Below are 15,424 nucleotides of genomic sequence, written 5' to 3'. Positions count from 1 at the left end.
ATCATAACTAGATAATTCCCCCGACATCGACCGTGTCGAAATAAGTTTTCGACTATAACTACTATAAGCCTATATACCGTGGATGAAAGCTCATAGCGCGAGTCAACAGCGTGCAGCGCCATCTAGTGTGAAAATGTATCACTACGGGTTCCTTCACTAACTGTATCTACCGTTTGTATGAAGAGACCTGTGTTCAGCAGTGGGCCGGCGATGGGTCGACATGATGGTGATGCGAGTGGGAGTGTAGTCCAGCAGTGGGCTATGTTACCTTGTGCACGGCTTGCGCGGCGCAGTCGGGCGGCAGGCGTAGTTGTCGTAGAAGGGCAGCTAAGTGCGGTGTTGGTTCGCCAGCCGCCAGCGCGAGCTGCACGAAGCGGGAACCCATCTCGGCGCGGGCCGCGGCGTGACGCGCTGTCCTGTGAATAAGATAACGTTAGGAGTTCACTCGTAGCGCGCTCCAAACAAACTTATGTTGATTCTAATTATTAATTACTAGCTGCCCCGGCAAACTTCGTACCGCCTAACAGTCGATTCTTTATTTTTTCCATACTTACATTTTTTTTAAATTTTTTTCTCCGTAAGAACCATCCCCGTACTTCAAGGAATATTATGAAAAAAGAATTAGCGAAATCGGTTCAGCTGTTCTCGAGATTTGCAATTAGCAACACATTCAGTGATTCACTTTTATATATAGAGACTAGCTTATTCCCGCGACTTCGTTCGCGTGGACTACACAAATTTCGAACCCCTATTTCACCCAGTTACATTTTCAAAAATCCTTTCTTAGCGGATGTCTACGTCATAATAGCAATCTACATGTCAAATTTCAGCCCGATCCGTCCAGTAGTTTGAGCTGTGCGTTGATAGAACAGTCGATCAGTCAGTCAGTCACTTTTTCCTTTTATATAATATTGAGAAGAAGATTAACTAAAACTAGACATTTTTGCATTAGCCCCCGGACTTGATGTGTATTGGGTACTCACTTAGGGCTGAGCCCCTTGAGCGCCCGGCAGGCGGCCGCGAGCTCGGGGCGGAGCGCCTCCACTCTCGCCGTGACCCTCCCGCTGGACGGGGGGCTGACCTCCGACTCGCTCACTAAACCGCGGATCTGGAAAACACACATTCACTTAGACTGGGGACACACGATGCGTTGCGGCGCCGCACCGCAAAAATTTCACCGTATCAGCGGGCACACGAGCGGTGCGGCGCCGTAGCAGCGTTGTTATGTAGCAGCGGCACCGTAGCAGCGTTGTTATGTAGCAGCGGCGCCGTAGCAGCGTTGTTAAGTAGCAGTGGCGCCGTAGCAGCGTTGTTATGTAGCAGCGGCACCGTAGCAGCGTTGTTATGTAGCAGCGGCGCCGTAGCAGCGTTGTTATTTTATTTATTTATTTATTTATTTTATTTTTATTTATTTATTTTATATCTAATTAGAACGGCAGTGCTACTTACACTAACTAGATGATTAATAATAAATTTAAATACAAATAAAGGTACAAGAAAAAAGACATAAAATACAAAACGATAAAAGATCAAAGAATTTTGAATATGTTATGTAGCAGCGGCGCCGTAGCAGCGTTATATGTAGCAGCGGCGCCGTAGCAGCGTTGATATGCAGCAGCGGAACCGTAGCAGCGTTGTTATGTAGCAGCGGCGCCGTAGCAGCGTTGTTAAGTAGCAGTGGCGCCGTAGCAGCGTTGTTATGTCGCAGCGGCGCCGTAGCAGCGTTATGTCGCGGCGTCGCCGTAGCAGAGTTGTTATGTCGCAGCGGCGCCGTAGCAGCGTTATGTCGCGGCGTCGCCGTAGCAGAGTTGTTATGTCGCAGCGGCGCCGTAGCAGCGTTGTTAAGTAGCAGTGGCGCCGTAGCAGCGTTATGTCGCGGCGTCGCCGTAGCAGAGTTGTTATGTCGCAGCGGCGCCGTAGCAGCGTTGTTAAGTAGCAGTGGCGCCGTAGCAGCGTTATGTCGCGGCGTCGCCGTAGCAGAGTTGTTATGTCGCAGCGGCGCCGTAGCAGCGTTGTTAAGTAGCAGTGGCGCCGTAGCAGCGTTATGTCGCGGCGTCGCCGTAGCAGAGTTGTTATGTCGCAGCGGCGCCGTAGCAGCGTTATGTCGCGGCGTCGCCGTAGCAGAGTTGTTATGTCGCAGCGGCGCCGTAGCAGCGTTGTTAAGTAGCAGTGGCGCCGTAGCAGCGTTATGTCGCGGCGTCGCCGTAGCAGAGTTGTTATGTCGCAGCGGCAGCGTTGGACAGCCTGTTAATAAAAACAACTGAGCGGCGCCGCTCCGACGTCGCAACGCGACGCGACAGTCCCGGGCGAGCGTGGGTGTTCGGCTATTAGGCGTCTATAGGTGGTCTGTGCTGCAGTCCAAGACCCTATGCTGAGTAGGTACGTACCTCGTCACGAACCTTGACATACAGGTACAGCGCCTCCCCGCCGCTGTCCCATCCACTCACTTCGTGGCGCGCCGCCGCCGCACTCATCTTCTCCAGGAGACCCTTAATGCTTTGGAAGTTATCTGCGAAAAATCACCAATATAAAAAATACCAAATATAAGCCTCAATAGCTCAATAGGTAAAGGAGTGGACTGAAATCCGAAAGGTTGGCAGTTCAAACCCCGCCCGTTGCACTATTGTCGTACCTACTCCTACCACAAGCTTTACGCTTAGTTGGAAAGGAAAGGGGAATATTATTCATGATTAGCATGGCTATGATGGCGCGTCCCACTCTATGTCCCAATCGGTTACAATGCAAATGAGCTATATACTGTTAGATTGGGAGTTCTATCGTAAGTCGTAACGCACCGACCAACGACTACTTACTCGCACAGCAAGATAAATTAGGTAAGGATCACTCCCCGCAGCCGTGGTTTCCCCGCACGAAAATAGTGGGGGCGCGTCTTCGTGGATTGAACTATCTATAACCTAGGATAAAACCGTCTAAGTGCGAGTCAAACTCACGCACCGAGGGTTCCGTACTACAGTTGTATTCGATATTTTGCACGATAAATCAAAAAGTAGTATGCGGAACCCTAAGTCATTTTATTTTTAATCACAATCAATAATATTAGGATTATAAATGTGAAAGTGTGGATGTTTGGATGTTTGTTACTCAATCACGCAAAAACGGCTGAACGGATTTGGATGAAATTTGGAATGGAGATAGATTATACCCATGATTAACACATAGGCTAATTTTTATCCCTGGAAATCAAGGAGTTCCCGTGGGATTTTGAAAAACGTAAATCCGAGCGGACGAAGTCGCAGGCATCAGCTAGTATTATATAAAAGAAATAGGATTATTAGTATGGATAGGCGTACGGCTAACCACAATCACACCTGATGGGAAGTGATGATGTAGCCTAAGACACTCACCAGTGAGGACGGCTTCGGGCAGCAGTTCGTCGACCAGCACCCTGTGGGCGGAGTTCCACTCCTCCGCCCCCACCAGGTACTGGAACTCCAAACATGGCTTGCGCTGGAACGATACAATCTATCACTATAAGTCCCGCAAATCGCTAATGCGCATGGCCGCCATTTTAGTGACGTCAGCACTAGACTGAAGTGTCGATCAACCAGTACCGTTGACAAAACTGTCGGTAGAGTACGCGTATCGTGTTAGCCTAGTGGTTAGGACGTCCGCCTTCTAATTGGAGGTCGGGGGTTCGATCCCGGGCACGCACCTCTAACTTTTCGTAGCTATGTGCGTTTTGAGTAATTAAATATCACTCGCTTTAACGGTGAAGGAAACCTGCATGACAGAGTTCTCAATAATATTTTATTTTATTTTATTTTATTTTGTTTATTTGAAAGTAATCAACAGCGTAAATACATAATTATTATTTAAATCTAGGTATAACAGAAGGCCAAAAGATATTACTTAAAATTATAATTAAAACTATTTTAACAGAATAGATTTAGAATGTTCTCAAAGGTGTGTGAAGTCTACCAATCCGCACATGGCCAGAGTGGTAGACTGTGGCCAAAACCCTTCTCACTCTGAAAGGAGACCCGTGCTCTGTAGTGAGCCAGCGATGGGTTGATCATGATGATGTGTACATTTTACACTAAGCTCCCAGAAGACATTGGAGATGTCTCTCAACACCAACCAATGCTACATACACTTTTTTTTTTGTTTTTTAAAAGAATATTAGCCATGTTAAATGACTAATATTCCCCTTTCCCCTCCAACTAAGCGTAAAGCTTGTGCTAAGAGTAGGTACGACAATAGTGCAACGGGCGGGGTTTGAACCGTCGACCTTTCGGTTTTCAGTCCACTCCTTTACCTGTTGAGCTATTGAGGCTCACAGTCCACTCCTTTACCTGTTGAGCTATTGAGGCTCACAGTCCACTCCTTTACCTGTTGAGCTATTGAGGCTCACACTCCACTCCTTTACCTGTTGAGCTATTGAGGCTCACACTCCACTCCTTTACCTGTTGAGCTATTGAGGCTCACACTCCACTCCTTTACCTGTTGAGCTATTGAGGCTCACAGTCCACTCCTTTACCTGTTGAGCTATTGAGGCTCACACTCCACTCCTTTACCTGTTGAGCTATTGAGGCTCACACTCCACTCCTTTACCTGTTGAGCTATTGAGGCTCACACTCCACTCCTTTACCTGTTGAGCTATTGAGGCTCACAGTCCACTCCTTTACCTGTTGAGCTATTGAGGCTCACACTCCACTCCTTTACCTGTTGAGCTATTGAGGCTCACACTCCACTCCTTTACCTGTTGAGCTATTGAGGCTCACACTCCACTCCTTTACCTGTTGAGCTATTGAGGCTCACACTCCACTCCTTTACCTGTTGAGCTATTGAGGCTCACAGTCCACTCCTTTACCTGTTGAGCTATTGAGGCTCACACTCCACTCCTTTACCTGTTGAGCTATTGAGGCTCACACTCCACTCCTTTACCTGTTGAGCTATTGAGGCTCACACTCCACTCCTTTACCTGTTGAGCTATTGAGGCTCACACTCCACTACTTTACCTGTTGAGCTATTGAGGCTCACACTCCACTCCTTTACCTGTTGAGCTATTGAGGCTCACACTCCACTCCTTTACCTGTTGAGCTATTGAGGCTCACACTCCACTCCTTTACCTGTTGAGCTATTGAGGCTCACACTCCACTCCTTTACCTGTTGAGCTATTGAGGCTCACACTCCACTCCTTTACCTGTTGAGCTATTGAGGCTCACACTCCACTCCTTTACCTGTTGAGCTATTGAGGCTCACACTCACCTCATACTTGGCTCTATACGCCTGGGCCAGCAAGAGCCACTTCTCCGGGACCCCCAGCCTCCTTATAAGCTCTAAGCGACTCTTCAGTTCCGGGGTGTCAGCTTCGGATGGTGCGTGACGCGATATGACGCCGCGTATAAGATGGCCACGTCTGAAAAATAAGTTATTTTTATAAGTTACTAGATGATGCCCGCGACTTCGTCCGCGTGGATTTAGGTATTTTGAAATCCCGTGGGAACTCTTCAATTTTCCGGGATAAAAGTAGCCTATGTCCTTCCTCGGGATATAAGCTAACTCTGTACCAAATTTCGTCAAAATCGGTTGAACGGTTGGGCCGTGAAAGGCTAGCAGACAGACAGACAGACAGACAGACACACTTTCGCATTTATAATATAAGTATGGATTTTGCCAGTGATGACATATGGATCCGAGACATGGTCGCTAACTATGGGCCTCATAAGAAAGCTCAGAGTCACTCAGCGGGCGATGGAGAGAGCTATGTGCGGAGTTTCTCTACGTGATCAAATTCCAACGCTTTGTCTTCCGGTGCGAGTTCGCCATTCAAGCGTCTTGGGACCCCAACGTCTAACGGTTTTACGAACTATGTGCCCTGCCCGTTGCCACTTCAGCTTCGCAACCCGTTGAGCTATGTCGGTTACTCTAGTTCTCCTACGGATCTCCTCATGTCTGATTTGATGACCTTTTTGATTTGATTGTCCTTTAAAATACTAATTATTGATGACTTATTTAAATAAGGTATATATTATTGACATTTATTGTACCTACTTAATAACATTGCACGCCATACTTGGTAATACACTGTTTCCAAAAAAATATTGTAACACCACTACACGTGTATTTTTTGCAATAAAAAATTATGAATTATGAATTATGACGTAGAGAAACTCCGCACATAGCTCTCTCCATCGCCCGCTGAGTGACTCTGAGCTTTCTTATGAGGCCCATAGTTAGCGACCATGTCTCGGATCCTTATGTCATCACTGGCAACACTAAACACGCACTGTTCCAAGACTTTGGTCTTCAAGTACCTAGGCCCTAGGGCGCTCTAATTTGGGGGGGGGGGGGGGGGGAGCATGGTACTTACGTGATATCATTGGGATGGTAAGCCAACACTTGCACGGCGAGGTGCCAGTTGCCCTGCGCCTCCAGCTGTTCCGCCGCACCGGCTATGGACATCTCCGAGGGGTTCCCGAACCACGCTCCGAGCAGGAAACTGAAAATACAAGTCCGTGGTACAAATGCCAGTGAACGGTATGCTACAGTGCGACAAGGCCTTTTTTCATCTTCTATGCTATTATATAAAGAGGTAATGTCGTTAAGTTTGTTTGTAGGGGGTAATCTCTGGAACTACTGCACCGATTTTGAAAATTCTTTCACCAATAGAAAGCTACATTATTCCTGAGTGACATAGGATATATTATACACCCTACATATGAAATAATGAATATTGCTACATTTTTTCACTTATTATGTTATATTTATTTATTGTTCCTTGAGGTGTAATATACACTGAATCCAATAATGAAAAGAACTTCTTGTTTTACACTAAAAAACATATACTAAATCTAGTTCAAAAAAAAACCGGCCAAGTGCGAGTCAGGCTCGCGCAATGAGGGTTCCGTTCTACAGTCGTATTTTTTCGTCATTTTGCAGGATAATTCAAAATTCAATATGATGCATAAAAATAAATAAAAATCTGTTTTAGAATGTACAGGTAAAGCCCTTTCATATGATACCCCACTTGAATAGTTATCTTACTTCGAATATTGAAAATACTAATTATTAGTTCATGACCACAATTAATTTTTTTTTGTGTGATCTAACCCTAAATTCACGGTTTTCAGATTTTTCCCCTAAAGCCAGCTGTAAGACTCACCTACCTGCCAAATTTCATGATTGTAGGTCAACGGGAAGTACCCTGTAGGTTTCTTGACAGACAGACAGACAACAAAGTGATCCTATAAGGGTTCCGTGTTTCCTTTTGAGGTACGGAACCCTAGTAAAAATGATCACGAACACTTTCACCTTGCAACTATAACCTCTTGACGTACCGAGCGACGTTTCACTTCGAATTTATGAATGACCGTTGTCTGTGGTTCGTTAGTTAACTGGCTACAATATGCCATTACACTTTAAACTCTATAACAATAGCAATAAAACTAAAAATCCAATAAAGAGAGTCAAGGTCGCATGGACACGGATCCATGACAACACGTAGGGTGATGTGGCGGTTACCACAATAGAAACTAGATGGCGCTGTTCAATCGATGACGTAGTCCCGAACAAATTTACCGCCGATAGTAATCGCACTAACGGAGTTTTCTGCAATCTGGACTATATATAGAAGTTTCAAGACATAACCGTCGGCCCAGCTGGCGCTACCGAGCACAACCAACCGCTCGGTGGGAGATCTCCCCTTTGGTACGGTCGAGCCTGCACACCGCTCCCGTACAGTGTCATTGATCGACGCCAATACGCAACCAGAATCGTACTATACCAGGAGGTTAGGAGTTTAGCAGGAGGCTGTAGTCTGTAGTCTGTAGTAGACTGTAGTCGAAAGAATCGGGCGTGTAGATGTTCCTTGAGGTGTAATATACACTGAATCCAATAATGAAAAGAACTTCTTGTTTTACACTAAAAACATAATATACTAAATCTAGTTCAAAATAAATAAAAATGACACTTTCACCTTGCAACTATAACCTCTTTAGAGCAATGGCATTGACGTACCGAGCGACGTTTCACTTCGAATTTATGAATGACCGTTGTCAGTGGTTCGTTAGTTAACTGGCTACAATATGCCATTACACTTTAAACTCTATAACAATAGCAATAAAACTAAAAATCCAATAAAGAGAGTCAAGGTCGCATGGACACGGATCCATGACAACACGTAGGGTGATGTGGCGGTTACCACAATAGAAACTAGATGGCGCTGTTCAATCGATGACGTAGTCCCGAACAAATGTACCGCCGATAGTAATCGCACTAACGGAGTTTTCTGCAATCTGGACTATATATAGAAGTTTCAAGACATAACCGTCGGCCCAGCTGGCGCTACCGACCACAACCAACCGCTCGGTGCGAGACCTCCCCTTTGGTACGGTCGAGCCTGCACACCGCTCCCGTACAGTGTCATTGATCGACGCCTCTATACGCAACCAGAATCGTACTACACCAGGAGGTCAGGAGTTAGCAGGGGGCTCACCTCAGACTGTAGTCGAAAGGATCGGGCGTGTAGGTGGCGGGGCTCAGTTTGGGTCGGGCGTTGAACGCGCGCGCACGTATCAGCTCGTATCGGAGGTCTAGAATGCGACGTGTGGTGCCATTCTGTGAATAGAAGAGTTTTCATCAAAATCAGTTCAGATTTAACGGTAATATGATGCGATATAATGGCAAACTCGCACCGGAAGACGCAGCGTTGGAAGACCCCCCACTAGGTGGACGGACGACGTTAGACGAGTCGCAGGGAGCCGCTGGATTCAGGCGGCGCAAGAACGTGGCGTGTGCAAGTCGCTACAAGAGACCTTTGTCCAGCAGTGGACGTCTATTGGTTGATGATGCTGTGATATATTATATGAAAAAAGTGTAGTACTTACTACTATAATGACGACTGTATACGTTTTGTTTTTATCACTTATTTTTTTTTTTAAAGAAACTTGCAGTGATGTTAATAAGGTTATACACGTCGTTATAGGGTGGAGAAGGGCATGCCCATCTCGTCTTCTGGTAACGAGGTAAGGTCCAAATCCTCAGAACTGCTGAAGTAGCCTTCGTAGGTTCGTATTAATTCCTCCAGGGGGGACCCTGAGGTCACGAGTGCACGGCGGGCTAGTTCTGGGAATAAAAAGTGTTTACCCGGAAGTACGGAACCCTTCGTGTTCGAGTCCGACTCGCACTTGACCGGGGTTTTTAATGGAAACCCACACTCCTACAGCTGTCGAGCTATGATTTGAAGGCTTGATCTCCATACTTACCTTCTCAATTTTATGATTGCCTGGAACTTTCTATCGAATCATCGATAGTTTTTATCGACAATATCGATATATTTTGCCCGACACGCGTTGGAATACGACTGGTGCTATAATTATTTATCAGAAACCTTCACGGAAATGCCAACAACAACTGTACAAAGTATCAATAGCACACTCACGTCGGTGGCAGTAAGGGTGTACACGTCTTCATAGGGTGGTGAAGGGAACTGCATGCCCATCTCGTCTTCTGGTAACGACGTAAGGTCCAAGTCCTCCGAGCTGCTGAAGTAGCCTTCGTAGGTTCGTATTATTTGCTCCAGGGTCGGGATTTGGGGGCAGAGGAAACTGGAACAAAGACAAAAAATATTGACCTTTTAAACCATTATGAAGGAACACTGGCTCTACCATTTTTAGGGTTCCGTAGCCAAATGGCAAAAAACTGAAACTTTATAGATTCGTCATGTCTGTATTTTTATTATTATTATTATATATATTATTTCTGTCCATCCATGTCTGTAAAATGTGTGTCCCCCCCCCCCCGTAACTTTTACAATAAGAGAATGATAAAACTAAAAAAATATATGATACGTACATTACCGTGCAAACTTCTACCGAAAATTGGACGAGGTTTGGACGAGATCTAGTAAGTAGTTTATCGTGCAAAATGTCGATGAAATACGATTGTACTACGGAACCCTCAGTGCGCGAGTCTGATTCGCACTTGGCCGGTTATTTCGGCATATATAGATACATAGATAACTAGAAACAGAGACAAACTTGCAGCTCCTGCCTTCCGCCTCAGGAAAGTCCAAAAGTCATTTGTGGGTATTGGTATTACCTTTTATAATAAAATCCCGCAAACTATTTTGGACTTAGCTTTGCACAAGTTTAAAAAATCTATTAAAAATATGCTCCTGAAAAAAGCATATTACACAATTGAAGATTATCTAAATGATAAAAGAGCGTGGATTTGACCTGCAGCTCGTTCCAGCAACGCACAACACTGCAAATACTATTTTATACATGGCATAATTTTGTACCTATATCAAATATTTGATCATCAAATTTGATCATCGTCAAAGATCATTACCTATCTCTTTGCTATCATCAGTAACGGCATAGTTTATTATTTAAATCTATATGTGTATATATATCTATGTAGTCTTATGTATGTCTATTATACTTTATTTGTATGTATTAGTGTATTAACAATATGTATTTTATATTCTTATTATATGGTTTAGTTTATTTAGCTATTGGTATTTAGGTTTATTTTACACCACCTCCCATTGTCCATTTGTTCGTTCCTCCCTAGCGTTAAGGTTGTCTGGAAGAGATCGCTATTTAGCGATAAGACCGCCTTTTTTACCTACTTATTAAGATTTCTTTTTGTAACCTGTCATTTGTGTTTCTGTGGTGCAATAAAGTATATACATACATACATACATACATATTTGAAAAGAGCAACCGCCGAGTTTCTTGCTGGTTCTTCTCGGCAGGAAAGGCATTCCGAACCAGTGGTAGATGCATCCGACTATTCGTAAGCACTTGTAAAAGTTTATACGAATAAAAAAGATTTTCATTTCATTTCATTTCATTTCATACATAGACTGCTAAAATCATAACCTTTCCTTTTGTCTTTGCTTTCCTACAACTCCTACATTTCATAGGTGCCTGGTACTTTTATACCATGTCATGGAAAGTTTTCCTGCAGTTATCGATAATACTGATCGATATCGATACTGTCGGTACTTTGCTTCAATTTTTTGCTTAGTTTCTAAAAGTATCGATAGTATTGATACTGTGTCGATACTATCTCTAGGTCATGAACTTATCGATAGGCCAATCCGCCTTTTTGCCACGTGTACATTGCCTTCTCAATTTTATGATTGCCTGGTACTTGTCTATGATACCATCGATTGTTTTTCTGCATTACTATCGAAAATATCGATATTTTTTGCCCAGTATTGTGTTTGCGACGCGACTCAGATTCATTTTATGTCAGAAATCTTTACGCAAGTGCCAACAACAACAGTACCCTCAGCAGTGACGTTATATGAAGCAGAGTACCGATCAGATTCTCACCTGGCTGTAGCCCTCAAAGCGCGTATCCAGTCGAGGGGTTCAAGATGGCCGGCGGGGCGAAGCCCTGCCAGTAAGTACAAGGTGGCCCTGCGACTGAGGGCTATGAGGGACTCCGCCCCACATTCCTGCCAGGTATGCAACTGACGGGCTACCAGCGACTTGAAGGCTGGATCACCTGTAAACAAAGAGTTGAAAAAGGTGACTGACTGACTGATCTATCAACGCACAGCTCCAACTACTGGACGGATCGGAATGAAATTTGGGCATGCAGATAGCTATTATGACGTAGGCATCCGCTAAAAAAGATTTTTGAAAATAGGCTACTTGACAATTTTTTTAAGTTGGTCTTAAATGGTTAATATTTGTCCTATTATATCAAAAAAATTAACACTATATTTTTTTACAGGTGAAAACACTGTCGGCCATGTTTGGCCGATAGATTATCTGTGCTCTGACGTCATGCATTTGTAAACAACAGTATAACCACAGGGTTATACTGTTGTTTACAAATGCATGACGTCAGAGCACAGATAATCTATCGGCCAAACATGGCCGACAGTGTTTTCACCTGTCTAAGAAAAATATTTTTTTAAATTAAAGTTTTACGGTTTTTTAGGGCGCAAAAAAATATAGTGTTAATTTTTTTGATATAATAGGACAAATATTAACCATTTAAGACCAACTTAAAAAAATTGTCAAGTAGCCTATTCGTCACGCAGCACCGTCGTTGGGGCGAAACGTGCGTCGAGTGTGTTCTGGGATTTGGGTGGTGTTGCGTATTGCTTGCCTGGTGGCTGGTTTCTTCTACATGTTTAGCAGTGGGAGGGCGGGCGGTGCACGTCGCATGCTGCATGTTGCACCATACAGATTTGATCTGTTTCAGCGGATTATAGCAAACTAGCTAATGCTCGCGACTTCGCACACATGGACTACACAAATTTCAAACCCCTTTTTCACTTGAATTTTCAAAAATCTTTTCTTAGCGGATGCCTACGTCATAATAGCTATCATGTACAAATACCGTATTGGCACAGTGTCAATTTTAATTCCCGGGTACGTTTCGAATCGGCACAAAAGGAAACTGTCATTTTGTATGGCACACCTTATCTAGCGTACTTGTATATTGTAAATATCTGTGCGAGAGACTGAAATGTCTCGTTTTAATTTAAATCATCAGCATTTACAAATCAAATCAAATCAGACATTTTATTGCCTTTAAGTTGCTGACATAAATTATAATTTAATTTAAAATAACTTTATTGTTAATAGATTTACAGAGAGTAAGAATAGAGGATACACTTAAAAACAAAGGGCGACCTTATCACTAAACACATTATAATATAAGGAAAACAGAAAAATATTAATAATACAGATAAGAACAAATAATAACAATTAGACCTAGGTCTAGGTTTACCTGTGGCCTGAGCGATGAGGGTAGCCATATTGGAGTCTCCGCACTCCTTGGACAGTTTACAGGCTTCTAGCACCCGCCCGCCCACCAGCAGCGTCCACACTCGCGCGCTGTGTCCGTCCAACTCTGAAACGAGAATGGCAACTTACAACCTAACCGACAATAAATGTGGTAAACATTTAGTATATTATCGTGACCAATTTTGACAGAAACTGACAAATTTAAGCACATTTAGCATATTATCGTGACCAATTTTGACAGAAACTGACCAATTTAAGCACATTTAGCATATTATCGTGACCAATTTTGACAGAAACTGACAAATTTTAGCACATTTAGCATATTATCGTGACCAATTTTGACAGAAACTGACAAATTTTAGCACATTTAGCATATTATCGTGACCAATTTTGACAGAAACTGACCAATTTAAGCACATTTAGCATATTATCGTGACCAATTTTGACAGAAACTGACAAATTTAAGCACATTTAGCATATTATCGTGACCAATTTTGACAGAAACTGACAAATTTAAGCACATTTAGCATATTATCGTGACCAATTTTGACAGAAACTGACAAATTTTAGCACATTTAGCATATTATCGTGACCAATTTTGACAGAAACTGACAAATTTTAGCACATTTAGCATATTATCGTGACCAATTTTGACAGAAACTGACCAATTTAAGCACATTTAGCATATTATCGTGACCAATTTTGACAGAAACTGACAAATTTAAGCACATTTAGCATATTATCGTGACCAATTTTGACAGAAACTGACAAATTTAAGCACATTTAGCATATTATCGTGACCAATTTTGACAGAAACTGACAAATTTAAGCACATTTAGCATATTATCGTGACCAATTTTGACAGAAAAGTTTCTGCCAAAACGTGTCACGACAATATGCTACAATCTGTTACTATTTTTACCCGACTGCGGCGAAGCTCAAAAAGGGGGTTACGTTTTTGACCTGTATGTATGTATAGTACGCGACAGGTCGAGACGGCAATCGGGGTGGGAACGCCCCGCACACCCGCACAGCTACCGCACTAACCCGGTGCGTGCGAGCATGGGTGCGTTGGAACCTCAAAATGGTTAAAGCCCACTGAGCTTTTTGTCTCTGTCATTTGTATGGGATTACGTAACAGAGAGAGCGCTATACTAACTTCTCTCCGTGGGTATAGGTCATAATAATCTCTTACCATCCTCGGGTTCTCCCCGCCTCGCCTCAGATAACTCCTTATCAGTAACTTCAGATACAGCATCCTTTAGCCACTGAAGCAAGCATTTGTGGCGATGCACTTTTGACTGTATGTCTGTTCCGGGCACACCTGCGAAACATACACTTAATCTAAATATATAAAAGGAAAAGGTGACTGACTGACTGACTGATCTATCAACGCACAGCTCAAACTGGTAGTACAGTAAATAAAGCCGTTTTTTTAAACCTCGGACTAAATTTCCGATCCAATTTCTTTTTTTTTAGGTTATGTGTCACTTTCTGACCATAAAATCACAAAATGCTGACAGATCCAGGTGGAGCTTCGATCGCAATCTTGTAGGAAAGTTTTTGGCAGATATCTCGAAAACTATCCACTTTAGGGTAAAAATTATATAGACCATTATTGTAGAGTATAAAATTTTGCATCTTTTGCTTCCTGAAAACTTTTTTGTAAAACTTACCGTTTACGATTTATGGCCGATTTAATGAACCGATTTTTCCAATATTTTAAAAGTTATCGGCTAAAATAGAAAAGCTTTTCTTTATAGATTCTTGGATTTTAACATATAGGCTACTTTTCATCCCGTAAAAAATCGATGGTTCCCGCGGGCGGGATTTTTAAACATTTATCCACGCGGATGAAGTCGCGAGCATCATCTAGTCAATCATAGATCTAACATTCTAAAATCTAAATCTAGATAATAATGTCGAAAACGAGCTTTTTAGGGTCCACTCGTTTAACCGATTTTGGCGAAATTCAGTACAGAGTTAACTTGCATCCCGGGGACGGACATAGGCTACTTTTTATCCCGAAAAATCAAAGATTTCCCACAGGATTTTTTAAAACCTAATAGTAAACAATAAAAATAATAGTTTTCTAACAGTGTAAAATGGTCTCACCATCGTTATCTAAATCGGCGCCCCACAGCGCTTCACACAGTCTCCACACCTGTAGGCAATACTCGCTCGACACGCCGAACTGAAAACATCAATACCCTTCCCAATAAATGCGAAAGTGTGTTGGTTTGTCCTTCAATCACGTCACAACGGTGCAAAGGATTGACGTGATTTTTTGCATGGCTATAGATAAAGACCTGGTGAGTGACATAGGCTACTTTTTATCCCTTTATATATGTTTTTTACCTATTATTTATAAACGACTAATATTTATCACAATAATGTGGCCGATTCTATTGAACACAATCACTAAACTAAACTAAATCGACAGTCCTAAATCTGGGTGCTATCCTTTTCTGCGAGCGACTTTATGAAAGGGATAACGATAGATTTAGACGTGTCATTTTAGTTTAGTTTACAGATTGTGTACCACAGAATTAGCCCCAATAAGTGATCAAAAATTTGCCACAATAATCTGAATATATAAAAGGAAAAGGTGACTGACTGACTGACTGATCTATCAACGCACAGCTTAAACTACTGGACGGATCGGGCTGAAATTTGGCATGCAG

At 43.0% G+C, this 15,424-nt stretch overlaps 1 protein-coding gene across 3 annotated transcripts in view; it reads right to left on the bottom strand.

Annotated features, from left to right (window-relative positions):
• The window catches only part of Nup98-96 (nuclear pore complex protein Nup98-96), an 83,090-nt gene that overhangs the window by 2,372 nt on the left and 65,294 nt on the right, over positions 1-15,424 (bottom strand). For 2 of the 3 annotated variants that reach the window (XM_069508336.1, XM_069508337.1), the window contains exons 36-47: positions 14,856-14,934; positions 13,936-14,064; positions 12,724-12,846; positions 11,310-11,484; positions 9,404-9,569; positions 8,459-8,580; positions 6,335-6,463; positions 5,230-5,380; positions 3,366-3,468; positions 2,388-2,509; positions 984-1,108; positions 269-416 (exon numbers count right to left, since the gene is read on the bottom strand). In XM_069508336.1, coding sequence (XP_069364437.1) covers positions 269-416; positions 984-1,108; positions 2,388-2,509; positions 3,366-3,468; positions 5,230-5,380; positions 6,335-6,463; positions 8,459-8,580; positions 9,404-9,569; positions 11,310-11,484; positions 12,724-12,846; positions 13,936-14,064; positions 14,856-14,934 — 1,572 coding nt within the window. The remainder of the gene's footprint in view (positions 1-268; positions 417-983; positions 1,109-2,387; positions 2,510-3,365; positions 3,469-5,229; positions 5,381-6,334; positions 6,464-8,458; positions 8,581-9,403; positions 9,570-11,309; positions 11,485-12,723; positions 12,847-13,935; positions 14,065-14,855; positions 14,935-15,424) is intronic. The other variant, XM_069508338.1, reaches the window with a different exon arrangement.

Source organism: Maniola hyperantus, chromosome 28, assembly GCF_902806685.2.
Source record: "Maniola hyperantus chromosome 28, iAphHyp1.2, whole genome shotgun sequence".
Classification (NCBI taxonomy): Eukaryota; Metazoa; Arthropoda; class Insecta; order Lepidoptera; family Nymphalidae; genus Maniola; species Maniola hyperantus.
The sequence above is the reverse complement of the archived record's forward strand: the minus strand, read 5'-3'. Positions and strand labels throughout refer to the sequence as shown.